At 34.3% G+C, this 12,671-nt stretch overlaps 2 protein-coding genes across 2 annotated transcripts; one reads left to right on the top strand and one right to left on the bottom strand.

The window, feature by feature from the left end:
• Positions 1-1,795: 1,795 nt before the first annotated feature.
• Positions 1,796-4,596, top strand: LOC133683077 (peroxisomal membrane protein 13-like). The gene is made up of 5 exons (XM_062106590.1): positions 1,796-1,889; positions 2,144-2,380; positions 2,656-2,951; positions 3,756-3,848; positions 3,988-4,596. Exons 1-5 carry the CDS (start codon positions 1,865-1,867, stop codon positions 4,201-4,203), a joined length of 867 nt encoding a protein of 288 aa, XP_061962574.1. The 5' UTR covers positions 1,796-1,864; the 3' UTR covers positions 4,204-4,596.
• Positions 4,597-7,422: 2,826 nt separating this feature from the next.
• LOC133681588 (large ribosomal subunit protein uL18-like) lies at positions 7,423-10,288 on the bottom strand. Its single transcript, XM_062104674.1, has 9 exons — positions 10,143-10,288; positions 9,559-9,628; positions 9,385-9,476; positions 9,123-9,249; positions 8,964-9,043; positions 8,756-8,872; positions 8,258-8,392; positions 7,963-8,132; positions 7,423-7,686 (listed from the first exon to the last, which is right to left on the bottom strand). Exons 1-9 carry the CDS (start codon positions 10,143-10,145, stop codon positions 7,584-7,586), a joined length of 897 nt encoding a protein of 298 aa, XP_061960658.1. The 5' UTR covers positions 10,146-10,288; the 3' UTR covers positions 7,423-7,583.
• Between the last annotated feature and the right edge of the window lie 2,383 nt (positions 10,289-12,671).

Raw genomic sequence — 12,671 nt, 5'->3', positions numbered from 1 at the left:
TTAAACTGATTAGATTCTGAGTTTATTTCCTAGAAATCACCAGTTCGATCCCACAAACTTTAGAGCCACTAGAGACTTATATGGTCGTTAATTTCAGGACCCATGAGATTAGTCGAAATACATGTAAACTAGCCCAAACACCTACACTAATAAAAATATAAAAATACAAATGCTGTGTAAATGATTTGTTAAAAAACAAAATAGACCATAAAAGTTGATGAGAGAGGCATGTCTTTCCTTGCTTTGCTTATAATCAATTAAAAAAGGGTATACCCATACAAACAACTACAAAATCAAATAGATTTTTAGTCTTGATATATTTGCATATTGGTTTGAAAAATAAAAACCATTAAAAAATATGTATAAAAAATCATTTAGTTCTTAACTATTTTTTAAAATTAATTTTTAATTAATATCCTCTCTCTCATATTTAAAATTTTTTAGTTTAATTTTTTAGATAATAAATCATCTTTTAGACTATTTCTATAATTTCATAAGATATTATTGTAATTTATCTTTATTTTTTTCCTGTTAAATTTTAGATAGGTGAGTTGTTCTTCCATGATGTATTTATAAGAACATAAATCACGTGTATCCAGCAATCAAAATTAAGAATATAAAATTAAAAGAAAAATAACATAAAATATTTATATATACATTTTTCTTTTAAAGAAAAATTGTTTTTTTCACATTAGTTTTTAATTAATATTAATAATTTTTACAATTTATCAGTTTATATATATATATTTTTTTATTTTATTATGATATAATTTGAATTGAAAATTTTTATAATTTTTAAAAATGCACCGTTCCAATGACTTTGAGTTAAAAATTAATTTAAAATCCCATTAGCAGCTTATCACGAAGCATTTTCTAGTAATAATATTAAGACAGAAGGCACGTGGATAGAGGCAAAATCAGCACGCACCTTTTCTGTTAATAATTACATGTTTGGAGTCTTGAGAGAATATTTTTGAAAGTGTAATTTGTTCGGAAATTTTGTAAAATAATATTTTTTATTTTTAATATTAATAAATTAAAATAATTTAAAAACATAAAAATATTAATTTAAAACTAAAAAAATACGACCAAAAGGGATATACGCGGTTTTAGTTTTGGTAATTGCATGATTCATCTTTGTATTCTTCCCATTTTCTTATTATAGCACCTTTACTCTTACTTTTTTTAATGGGGTCCTTCAATTCTCTGCTTTTTCTTAATGTGACCCTTCCGATGACATCCCGGTCAATTTCCGGGCCATGAGTTGCCTGTGGCATGACATGTTAGCTAAAATTAAAATGTGAAAAAAAAATTATCGTTTCTTGCTTTATTTTACTTTATTAATATCATAACCACCAACCATATCTGTTTTTTTTTTTATTGTCATTTATGACCAACATCACCGATCGTTTTTTTTTCTCTTTTTATTGCCACCGTCAAGTGCAACATCCGACTTCCCATCCTTTATGTTACCATTATTATCATCATTTGATATCTTTTTTGTAGTAATATGCTAAAGGTCTAATCCTGAGAGATTATTATGGTAAAGGATTCAATGAAGTTTGAAAATTAAAAAATAATAAGATTTTAATTGAAAAAATGTTTCTTTATTTTATATTGAAATGCGATCGAGAGACATCCGGATAAAGAGATTTGATTGTGATTGAGAATTTAAACAATACTTATGGCCAAGGAATTAACTGGAATCATCGGAGGGGTCCAATTAGGAAAATGAAGAGAGTAGAGGGATCACATTAAGAAAACATGAAAAGTACCTAAAGTATTAGAAGACCCTCCGAGACCAAGACGGGCGGCTATAAAAGACAATATTGGATAGAAGAGCTCAATAGTTTTTTGTTCGGTCATGGACTCCAATTCCCAACAACCAGGTTCCTTCTCTTTCCTTTATTTTCTTCATCTCATCACCGTAAGAATCACAGCTTCGAATTGGAGGATCAAGACAAGAAAAAAACCCTCTATTTATCTGTTTAATTTTCTTCTAGAGAAATTAAATTATTTTCAATTGATGATTCTATTTCTAGCTCCCTTATATATAGATTTGGAGAATCTGTAACTCTTGATTTACTTGCTGTTTTTTCTTTTGATGTCATGGGTAGTTTGTAATCTGTAATTCTTGTCGCAGGTAGTAGCCCTCCTCCTAAACCGTGGGAACGAGCGGGAACATCATCATCTGGCCCTACACCTTTTAAACCGCCATCCCCTGGAAGCACGAGTGACGTGGTTGAGGCATCTGGAACAACGAAACCGGGAGAAATTGTTCCTGCTACTGGTGGGAATACAGTTGCCACCGCTAATTCTTTTGGGAGACCTGTTCCCACTAGGCCCTGGGAGCAACAGAACGCTGGAACCATGTATTCGGGTATTTCGCTTTTCTTTCCTATGTTTGCAAGTGTGTGCAAATGGTAAACAAGTAATCTGTGATTTATGTTAAATTCACAACAAATGATGTTGAATTCATGTGGGCTGTTGATTGAATCACAACGGTGTACTTAATGGGAGTAATAGGGTCTTGGTATACTGAAGATTAAAATTAAAAGCTATATGATACGGATTAAAGGTGACTGCTGGGTTGGATAATAGCTTTGCTGCTTTATTTGACTAGTTTCATGTGTGGGTTTTGTTATTTTTTTGCAGGTTATAATAATGGGTACGGTACGGGAATGTATGGAAATTCCTATGGTGGAATGTATGGCTCTTCGTATGGTGGAGCTGGAGGGTATAGTGGTGGGATGTATGGGAACAGTTCATATAGAGGAGGTTACGGGGGGATGTATAATGGAGGCATGTACGGTGGCGGTCTTGGTGGCGGTCTTGGTGGCCCAATGGGTGGTTATGGAGTGGGCATGGGTCCTTGCGGTGATCAAGATCCAAATAATCCCTTTGGTGCTCCACCGTCACCTCCAAGCTTTTGGGTTTCTTTTCTTCGAGTTGTAAGGGATCTCTCCTTTTTCTTGTCTTTTTTTCTTCTTGTTGTTTTGGCTTTGATTTATGACCACAGACCACCACCAGGTCAAATACCAGTACGTTTTGTAGAGAGGAAAAAGTTTGCTCTCAATAACATTTATATGTTTCTTCTTGGGTCAATCCTTCAACTTACCTTGTGATAGGCTGTTTAATGGAATCTGCTCTCATTATTTGATACCTCTAATGCCGAACAGTGGCTGTTAGAGCATGCTGCCCATAAAATAGTGGTGTACTTTATAGCTTTGTCTCATTCACTATGCATTTATAAACATTTTTTCATTCTAAGGAATGACGTTTGGCTTTCATAGATCTATAAAATGGCCCTTCACTGTGCTCCTATTGATGGCCATGGTTGTAGAATAGAATTACAAGCCATTAAAATCCACAGGGATTGTTTGGTGCTATGGAAGTTTGCACATCTACAATTCTTTAATCTCACACTTGCAGAGTATTTCATCGAGAACCATCAGATGGACCATGATTGGTGTCTCTTAGTATTTGAAGGGCAATATTCATTGTCTCCTTATGTGCTGTCTTACAATACCAGCTTGACAAGTCTTTTACTCATAAAATATCTGCGATGCAAGAGTAGCTTTTTAGGTTAAAAAGAAAGAAGTAAATGCACCCGTTCATATTGAACTTAACATCTGATTTGTTATGTAAATTAGCAATGGTGACTTTATAGATAAATTATCATTTCTTAACCTGCTGTACCTTTCCATTGCAAGGTTCAATTGTTTGATGTTTTGTTATTTTGAACTGTACGACAGATGCAAGGTGTTGTGAATGTTTTTGGCCGGATATCATTCTTGATTGACCAGAACACTCAGGCATTCCACATGTTCATGTCTGCCCTTCTTCAGGTTAAGCTCGTTAAATGTCCACTTTTCCTTTCTCTGAAAATAGACTTGATATTACAAAGTGAGCCCTCATGTACCTTCATTTTAGTTGTGCTTCATGACAATGTCCTTGCACAATGATTCATGAAATTGTCGCTTGCAGCTCTTTGATCGCACAGGGTTATTGTATGGAGAGTTGGCTAGATTTGCTTTGAGATTGTTGGGAATCAAATCAAAGCCCCGGAAGGTTCAAGGGCCAGGACCTGATGGATTCCCTGTCCCCCACAACCCCCGTGGGAATCAGAACTACATTGAGGGGCCAAAGGCTGCTCCAAGTGGTGCATGGGATAATGTATGGGGAGACAGTCCTAGCAACTGAGCATATTAAATCTATATCTGTTTTTCTTGAGAAATCACAAGATTCTAGAGCTGTATGATGGAGCAGTTCAGATGGAGGACATACCACCCCTACCTTTCTAGTTCCGGCCTGCTATGATGAAAATGCCGTACCTACTTTCCCAGGTTGGTTTTGCTACGCGTCTTTCGTTTGCTAATAATCCTCTCTGGAAGAACCAATTGTGTCCTCCACAGAACATATATCATGGTCTTGCTGTATGTGCTCATTTTGTACCATAAAACCTTAAGTTACTGAGAAGATATGGATACCACCCCCATGATGTTAGAAAGAGATGGCTGATAATCTGTCTTGGTATCTTCAACTTTTCATTAATGCAATTTGAATAATGAATATTATGTGTTCCTCTTTGCGTCATATACTTTGCAGTGAATCATGTGACAATTATAAATGGATGATGATTTCCCAAACCCAGAAGCATCTCGCAACGCCATCCCCTGCTTGTCCAAGACTTTCCAGGGAAATATTTAGATTGTTTGTTTGTGCTAACCCGCAAGTCGGATCAATTTATTTTTAGCATAAAAATAATGTTCAAGCGTTGTCAACTTGTATTTCAGGAGCAAATATTTTTTAATTCTATAAAAAGTAAATTGATCAATGAAAATTAAATTGAAATAATTATGAAATTAATTTTCAATTATCAAAATTCTAGAAGGATGAATTTTTTCTTATAAAAAAAACATTTAATTAAAAAAAAACCTAAAAAGAACCAGTCAAGTTATGAACTAGATAATCTTATGGAAAATAAATAAATAAATAATTATGAAGCTTAATTTAATAATAAAATTAAAAAAAAATCAATTAAAAATAAGCACAAAAAAATATCTGAGTAAAAAATGGGTTACTCTTCAAATTTACATGTGTTATGAGACCAGGATAAACTAAAAAAACAAACAAATTGAAAAAAAAAATGAAGTCCAACTCCCACCCAGCATAATGTTGAGGATGAAATGAAAAAAAAAATCAATTAAAAAAATAACCCAAAAAAGTGATCCAAGTTAAGCTTTCAAACCTATGACCCAAGTCATGTTACAGGAATAACCCACAAAAAAAAAAATTAATGAAGCTTAATTCATAACTAATCTAATATTTTTAATTTTGAAGAGTGATTTTTTTTTAAATCAATTTAAAACAATGATAAAAAAAACTCAATTCAATTCAGGTTAATATATCAAACCTGCAATCTAAGTTATGATACCGAGATAACCTCATAGAAAGCAAACTTAAAGAAATTACGAAGCTTAATTTTAAACTAACTCATGTTTGAAGGACGCAATTGAAAAAAAAAGGATTATATCCAAATAATAATGATCAAATTTGATATTTAAAAACATATAACAACTCACTTTGCTTTTTTTTAGAGAATCAGACATGAAAATCAAGAACAAGAGAGAGAAGAAGGAAGAAAAAAAGAATGGTCTGCCAGAGCCAAACTATTGCACTAACATCATCACACGTCATCTTGGAAGGAAGAACTGTCAAGACGATTCAAACGACATCAGGGAAGGACATCTCCAAAGTTTGATGGCCATCGCATGCTCTGCCCAATTACAGCGGCCCTTTTCACAAGCTGACACATGGGTTACACGCACCAACCACTTCTCTTCTTTTCATTTAATTCAATCCCTAAACACTTGTTTTGGTTTCAATTTCAGTCCTTAAACCTTCAATTGTTCTAAATTAATGAAATCTAATTTTATGTGGCCAAATGAGCATCAATCGATAGCTAATATTTTTCTTCAATGTCACGGTAACTCCATACAAAGCTAATTGAAAGAAATCATCAAGTTCAATCCTAAATTAACCCACTTCAAAAGGATAAAGTTAAAAAAATAGTTAAAATAGAAAACTTTTGGCACTCATTACAATCCAATGTTTTTATTCCTTGATCTATTGTGAAATCCAAAACAATCATTAGCTCCGTTTGTTTGTTAAAAAATAGTTTCTTTTGAAAAGTGATTTTCATATAAAGTAAATTCCTGATATTTGACAGTATCATGAAAAATAAATTGAAAAACAGTTTCCAGTATTTAGCTATGTCGTGAAAAATAAGTTGGAGAATAACTTATATATGTTTTAATATATATATATATATATAACACATTGAATGTATCTATTTGACCATTTACAATAAAAGAATGAAATATAAAAGATATAATTATAGAAAAAAAAAAAGAATTTATTATATTATATATTAATGTATAGCTTATTTTATAAAATAAAAATATTTTAAATATAATATTATAGACATATAACCTTGTTAAATATCTTTTAAGCAAATTTCATTTTTAAAACATCAATATTTTAAATAATTTATATATATATAAATGAAAAGGCCGAATAACAAAAACTTTTTATTTTAAAAATAATTTTTATAAAATAATTTTTTTTATTTTAATATATTTTTATATAAAAAATATTTTAAATTATCATCATTACCATAATTTCAAACAAACAAAAACACAAGAACATGGTTACAACAATCAACAATTATGAAAGAAATTCGACTCTGTGCGATCCGGAACAGTGACAGGCAATATGCACTTTCTCGGTTCCACTCGGCCATGGGTTCACCCTTGTTCTGAACATGCACTTCCTCAGCTCCACGCGGCCAGCCTCATGTCTATTTCAGATTTATACCTCAGAAACACCACAAAATATTTGCTATATATTGCTATTTATAGTTGTGGATGTTGTTATTTATAGGTGAGGATTAACAACTGAAAGCTTTTTTTTACGTTTTAAAAATACTTTTAAAAACACTGAATTTATTTTATATTTTTCATATCATTTTTATATACTAATATCAAAAATAAATTTTAAAAAAATAAAAATTCATTTTAAAAAACATCTTTTCTCCAGAAAATAAGCAATGAACCAAATACACTACTGCAGACAATAAGCTCTCTACCCTTTTTTCCAAATGCATTCGTCTTGGACTCATAGTTTCAACAAAGTCCACTGATAGTGTGATCCCCAGTCCCCATAGCACATTCCTGATCCGTATTGTAACTGTAGATAAAAAAGGAAACCAACAGCAATATGGTTGCGGGGCACAAGAACACCGAATTCACATCGAGTTTAAAAGCCAAGGCATACCCATTTGCATGTAAATCTTCTAGTCACAGAGATAATTTAACTATCAAAATAAGCAGCTAACCCACACTAAATTGCACCCAATGGTTTTCTCAAAAAAGTGCCATCCATTTCGTTGATCATCATGACAAAAGTTGCTGGCATCAGCCCTAATCAATCCAAGATAAAATTGGAAAATAACTATTCCTCATCTTACTAAAAAACCCACCAAAGTCTTAGGTTTGGATAAGCATAAATTCCTTCTGAATTTACTCATCATCTTCATCATCGTCAGCAGCAGAATTGAGAGCCTTCAACCTTTCAACCAACTTGGCCTTTCTTTCCTCGTAGGTCAGCTTCTTCAGGTTGTATCTGCAGAAAAAATCAAGACTGTAAACAACAAATCATGATGAAGAAATTCATCAATAGAGATATCCAGAATGGTCTTCATGAAAAGTTGTCACCAAAATACAGTCAACTAAAAGGAACATTGCCAATGAGCCGCAGCTCAATTAGCATGTCACTGTCCCCATCCCTATTAAGCAAACAAAAAAAAAAGCTCATGGGAATTTCAAATTGGGTATCATGATTGATACAAGCAACACATTTTTGCCAAGAGTTTGTGCTAAAGGAGGGGGAGAATCACACCTCTTGTGCTCCTTTGGAAGTTGCTTCTCACTCTTCTTTGCAGTAGGGTCCGCACGTATAGCAGCATGGACCTTCTTGTACAACTCCTCCATGTTATCAGGTTCAATGCCTCTCTTAATGTACTCACTGAAATGAGACTGATATTTCTCTGGCTCATCTTCCATCAGATTCTGCACAAGTTACCAATAAAATTAAAAGGAGAACAAATAGTCTTTACAGAGATGTGTCCTGCCTGTAATTAAGTTGCAGCAAAATCACACAATCTCCCTAGTTAGCAGACAAATAGGAACCTTACCCTCATATACGCAGCAACATGACCGCCATAAATGTACTTGCGGTGAACCTCAGCATCAAGCTGTTTTCCATCCTTGTTGAATCCAGCAAACCTCTTGTCGCTATGAGGAATATCAAGTCCACCATCCAAAGCTCCCTAAATTTGAAAAGAATGCCAATGTCCTGTTATTAATTGGTTTGTATCCTCAAGGCCCCTCAAGGCCACAGAAGTAACAAGATCTCCACGTTTGTAAACAAGTTCATAAATTATTTGGACAGACATGACCAAGAATATAAGGACTTGTCTACTAAATTTTGTTTTCACAGCTACAGATTTCATTAAAGAGTTGACCCATTTTTTCACAATTACAACTGATAGAAGAGCATTACTGATCTGTGAGGGAAAAAAAGTCAGCAAAATATAAGGAAGAGTGGGGAGTGCCCAAAACAGATATTTGAATGAACTTGTTTTCCTCTGACTTTGCTTTAAGCTGAACTACACGACAAGAATACTGCATACCTTAAGAGCACCAAAAACACGATTCCCAGTTGTTGTCCTCACGAGACCAACATCAAGGAGAGCACGGAAAGGCCTTCTGCTATCTGCTGGTTCAACAGAATAATCTTCTCCCGTTGCCTGTACACAGGAAGAATACATATCTTACAATCCACCCAAGTAGAATAGAACGATTTTCATATTGATAAAACACTGTGAATCAGCCATATACCTCAACATTTCCTTCATACTCCTCATCCATCTCAAGCTTTTTCAGAACTCGACGGGCTAAGAGAAGCCCGGTACAGTAAGCTGGAATGTAGCAGAAGCAATTAGAGCACCTGATTGTGAGAAACAAAGACCTCAAGTATTCTGAGACCGATTGTTATACCTGCTGCGTAATTTGTGAGACCCACTTCAAGGCCGTAGCGGGGTAGCTCATGGGAATAGGCAGCTGCAACAACAATATCACCGGCCATGCTAGCATGTATGATTTGTGCAGTTACATCTTTGTTAGTCTAATATGGGTGTTAAGGTGAAAACATTAGAAAGGGGAATAAATAAATAACCTATTAGAACAAGATATCCAACAGAAATAGCAAAAAAAGAAAAACCGAAAACAAATTGATAATGTAAAATTAGAAACTGGATACAAATCGCATAACAAAACGGTATTTTGGAGTGTTGTATTTGTTTTTGTCCTGGTTGATAAGACGTATCCTCGCCCTGTAGTCTGTCTTGCCCTCTGCACAATTCAAACAGATGTTTATGTCAAGAAAGAAGCAGCCAAAAGATGGAAATCCATCTGAAATAAGTGAAAAAAACACCTCGTCTTCTCTTGAATTTCACTTGAAAACGCTTGTAGTAAGCTCTCGACTTTTGGGCTTTGGCAAATGCCTGTTATGAGCAATCAACATTATCACAGCCAATACTTGATCACTTAACAAGCACTCAAAAACATTCTATTACATATATGTTTATATTGGTACACCATCGTTAAGAAAAGTTTCATGGTATCATCACAACAGTCGAGTAGGGAGAAGAATCTCAAAAGGAACAAAAATGATCTCAACATGAATCAAATATAGAAAAACTTTACTATCTCGTTGTCAATAATTCATACACCATCCCCTAAAATACGACTTGAACAGCTTGTTTGCCAAACTTCAACTCGTTATACAATAACAATAATCACTCAACTGGGCCTAAGCCAATCATTTCACTCCATCAGTTCAGTTTTTCTAGTACATGAAACCAGAGCATCAAGCCATGCTAAGCAAGAATAAATATAGCAAACGATCTAAGATGAAAGAACAAAGAAAAAGCAAAACCGAGAATGAAATCTTTAGATAACAGCAATGAAAGCAAGAAGAACGTTAAGATAGGTTGCTAAATCAAGGCATTGACTTACCATTGGTGATGCTCGGGGGGTAGCAGCAGAGCCTGCTTCAGAGGGGAAAAAAACGAGGGAGCAGAAGAAAGGTGCTGCTGCTAAAATACTAGTAAAACCCTAGTGTCTCAACGATGCAAATCAACGGCCACGATTTGTTTTTGATAAATCGGGTACGGCTTAGGGTTTCCAGTTTATTGAAAACAACAAATCAATCCCTTGTTTTTCACTTATTTTCCATCGTTTCCGAGATTGTTTTTATATTTAAAAAGTTTTTAAAAAAAAATTAATTTTTTTTATTTTTAAATTAATAGTTTTTGGTGTTTTAAAATAATTTTAATGTATTAATTTCAAACATATTATTTTAATATATTTTTAAGTAAAATTTTTTTAAAAAATTACCGTAATTATATTTTTAAATAGGTCCTAAATCCTTTCAATAGCATTATTAATTAATTTTTAAAAATCTGAATATTAGTTAAAATTTATTATTATTATTATTATTATTATTATTATTATTATTATTGCTGCTGCAGCAGATTTTGATGGTTTGTCCTATAGTTTGTGTTTGAGTGATTAATTTTGTTATTAAATTCTCAATACTTCATAGAGTTAATATTATTGACGAATGTCTCTAAATCTAAAGTTGTAATGAATACTGGTTTGCTTTTAATAAAACAACAAAAATCAAAATAAAATGGTACTTTCAGTAGATAAAAATGTTTTTCATTTTTTAATCCTAATTTTTTACTCCATTCTCAGTTTTTATTTTTCATTGAGAAATTAAAAAACTTATTCATTTCTTAAAATTTCTATGCATATTTCAATTCAGAAAACTACAAAATGTGTTTACACTATATTATTTTCTATTTAAAGAAAATTAGAAAAATGAAAATCATGTTCAGATTAAATTTGTTTCTTAAAATATTATTTATATTTTGACATGAACAAATATTTTATTTTTTCATCTTGAGGGTGTTGTCTATTTTTTATTGATTTATCTTCATTTAGAGAAAAAAAATTAACATTGTTAAATTGAATGAAATGCAAGAATAAACAAAACAATAATAAAAATATTTTCACATTTATTAATAATAAAATTTGATTGTATTATATTAATTGAGATATATTAAAATTAAAAAAAAAACAAAAAACAATACTCGATTAGCTTTGTCATAACCCATTTTTGGGTCACTCCCAAATTTTTTTTCTTCTTCCAAATTACATTTCTTTTCCTTAAAAAAAAAAAACCAAAACAGTGCCGTTTTGAACGGCACTGTTCCCCTTCTTCCCTGCCCATGCAGAGGCAGGGAAGAAGAAGATTTTAAATCTTTTCCCGCTCAGTTTATCTCCCTCCCACTTGCATAAAACTGACAACAGCCCATGCTCCCACATACCCTGCCAACGTGATAAATAAAAGAGAGGGACACCATGCCCTGCAAACAGCCGGCCACCTTACCCTGCACAGGTAAGGCAGCCCGTTTTCCCCCCTGCACCACGATAGGACAGAGCAGGGGGGCTCCTTCTTTTCCTGCTTATAAATAGAGGAAGAGAGACGAAGAGAAGAGGGTGGCAAAATTTTGGAGAAGAAGAGAAGGGCAGTGACAGAGAGGGAAGCAAGACGAGAGAAGGGAGAAAGGAATAGAAAACAGAGGCCAGATAGAAGAGAAAAAAAAAGAAAAAGAGAGGGAACGAAGCAGAAACAGGGGGGATTTTCGGGTCCAAAGTTAAAAAAAAAATCATCCTTCTCAGTTCCCAGCAGCTGCTCCTCTCTCTCCACCGTGGCCTGCGGCCACCACCCAGCAGCACCACCAACGACAGCCGCTCCACCATCGTTAAAGATCGAAGAAGGAGCAGCAGAAGCGAGAGCAACAGGAGAACAGAAATAGACAGAGGGAGGAACACAGAACAGAGAAGAAGAACCGCCGCAGAACCACCATCACAGCAACTGCCACCTGGTTTCCCAGCCACCGTCAGCAGTCCCAGTAGCTGCCACAGCCACCAGCAGATAATAAAAGAAGAATAGAAAAACAGGGGGAAGCTGAGGTAGACGAAGAGGAGAAGAGAAAGGAAACACAGCGGAGTGAAAAGGAAGCATGCAGGAGAAGAGAAAGAACCATCGTCCTCAACCGTGACCCGCCACCACCACCACCGGAGACAGCAACCACGCTCCCTCACTCCAGGTAATCTCCTCCCTTTTTCTGGCTCCTCTGTTGTGTTCACCATTTGCATGCAGAACGTGAGCAATTCACGTTCTGCAGCAAAGTGGAAAATAATTAGCTGGTTACTGTGTTGCGCACAGTAACCAGCTAATTATATATAACGGGTTACTGTGCTCAGCCCAGTAACCACCTGTTGGGTTTTTTTGGGCTGGAACATCAGCCCAGCCCACGCGGCTGGGTTGAGTCCAGCCACGAGTAGGTTCTCTTTTGGGCCGGTCCTAGCCCGATTTTATTTTTTGGGTTGATTTCGGCCTAGCCTCTTTTTGGGTCGGGTCAGCCCAGTTAAAAAAAAATTATATTCAAAAATCATTTTTGAAAATGTGTGATT

Source organism: Populus nigra, chromosome 2 (assembly GCF_951802175.1).
Source record: "Populus nigra chromosome 2, ddPopNigr1.1, whole genome shotgun sequence".
Lineage (NCBI taxonomy): Eukaryota > Viridiplantae > Streptophyta > Magnoliopsida > Malpighiales > Salicaceae > Populus > Populus nigra.
The sequence above is the reverse complement of the archived record's forward strand: the minus strand, read 5'-3'. Positions and strand labels throughout refer to the sequence as shown.

Bases quoted from the DNA above. Each gene is read 5' to 3' on its own strand.
- LOC133683077 (XM_062106590.1), top strand. From the start codon at position 1,865: ATGGACTCCAATTCCCAACAACCAG. The intron at 1,890-2,143 runs GTTCCTTCTCTT...TTCTTGTCGCAG, and splicing joins CTCCAATTCCCAACAACCAG to GTAGTAGCCCTCCTCCTAAA. The intron at 2,952-3,755 runs GTAAGGGATCTC...ACTGTACGACAG, and splicing joins GGGTTTCTTTTCTTCGAGTT to ATGCAAGGTGTTGTGAATGT.
- LOC133681588 (XM_062104674.1), bottom strand. The intron at 8,873-8,963 runs GTATATGGCTGA...TCCTGTGTACAG, and splicing joins AGTATGAAGGAAATGTTGAG to GCAACGGGAGAAGATTATTC. The intron at 8,393-8,755 runs GTATGCAGTATT...TTTCAAATTTAG, and splicing joins GTGTTTTTGGTGCTCTTAAG to GGAGCTTTGGATGGTGGACT.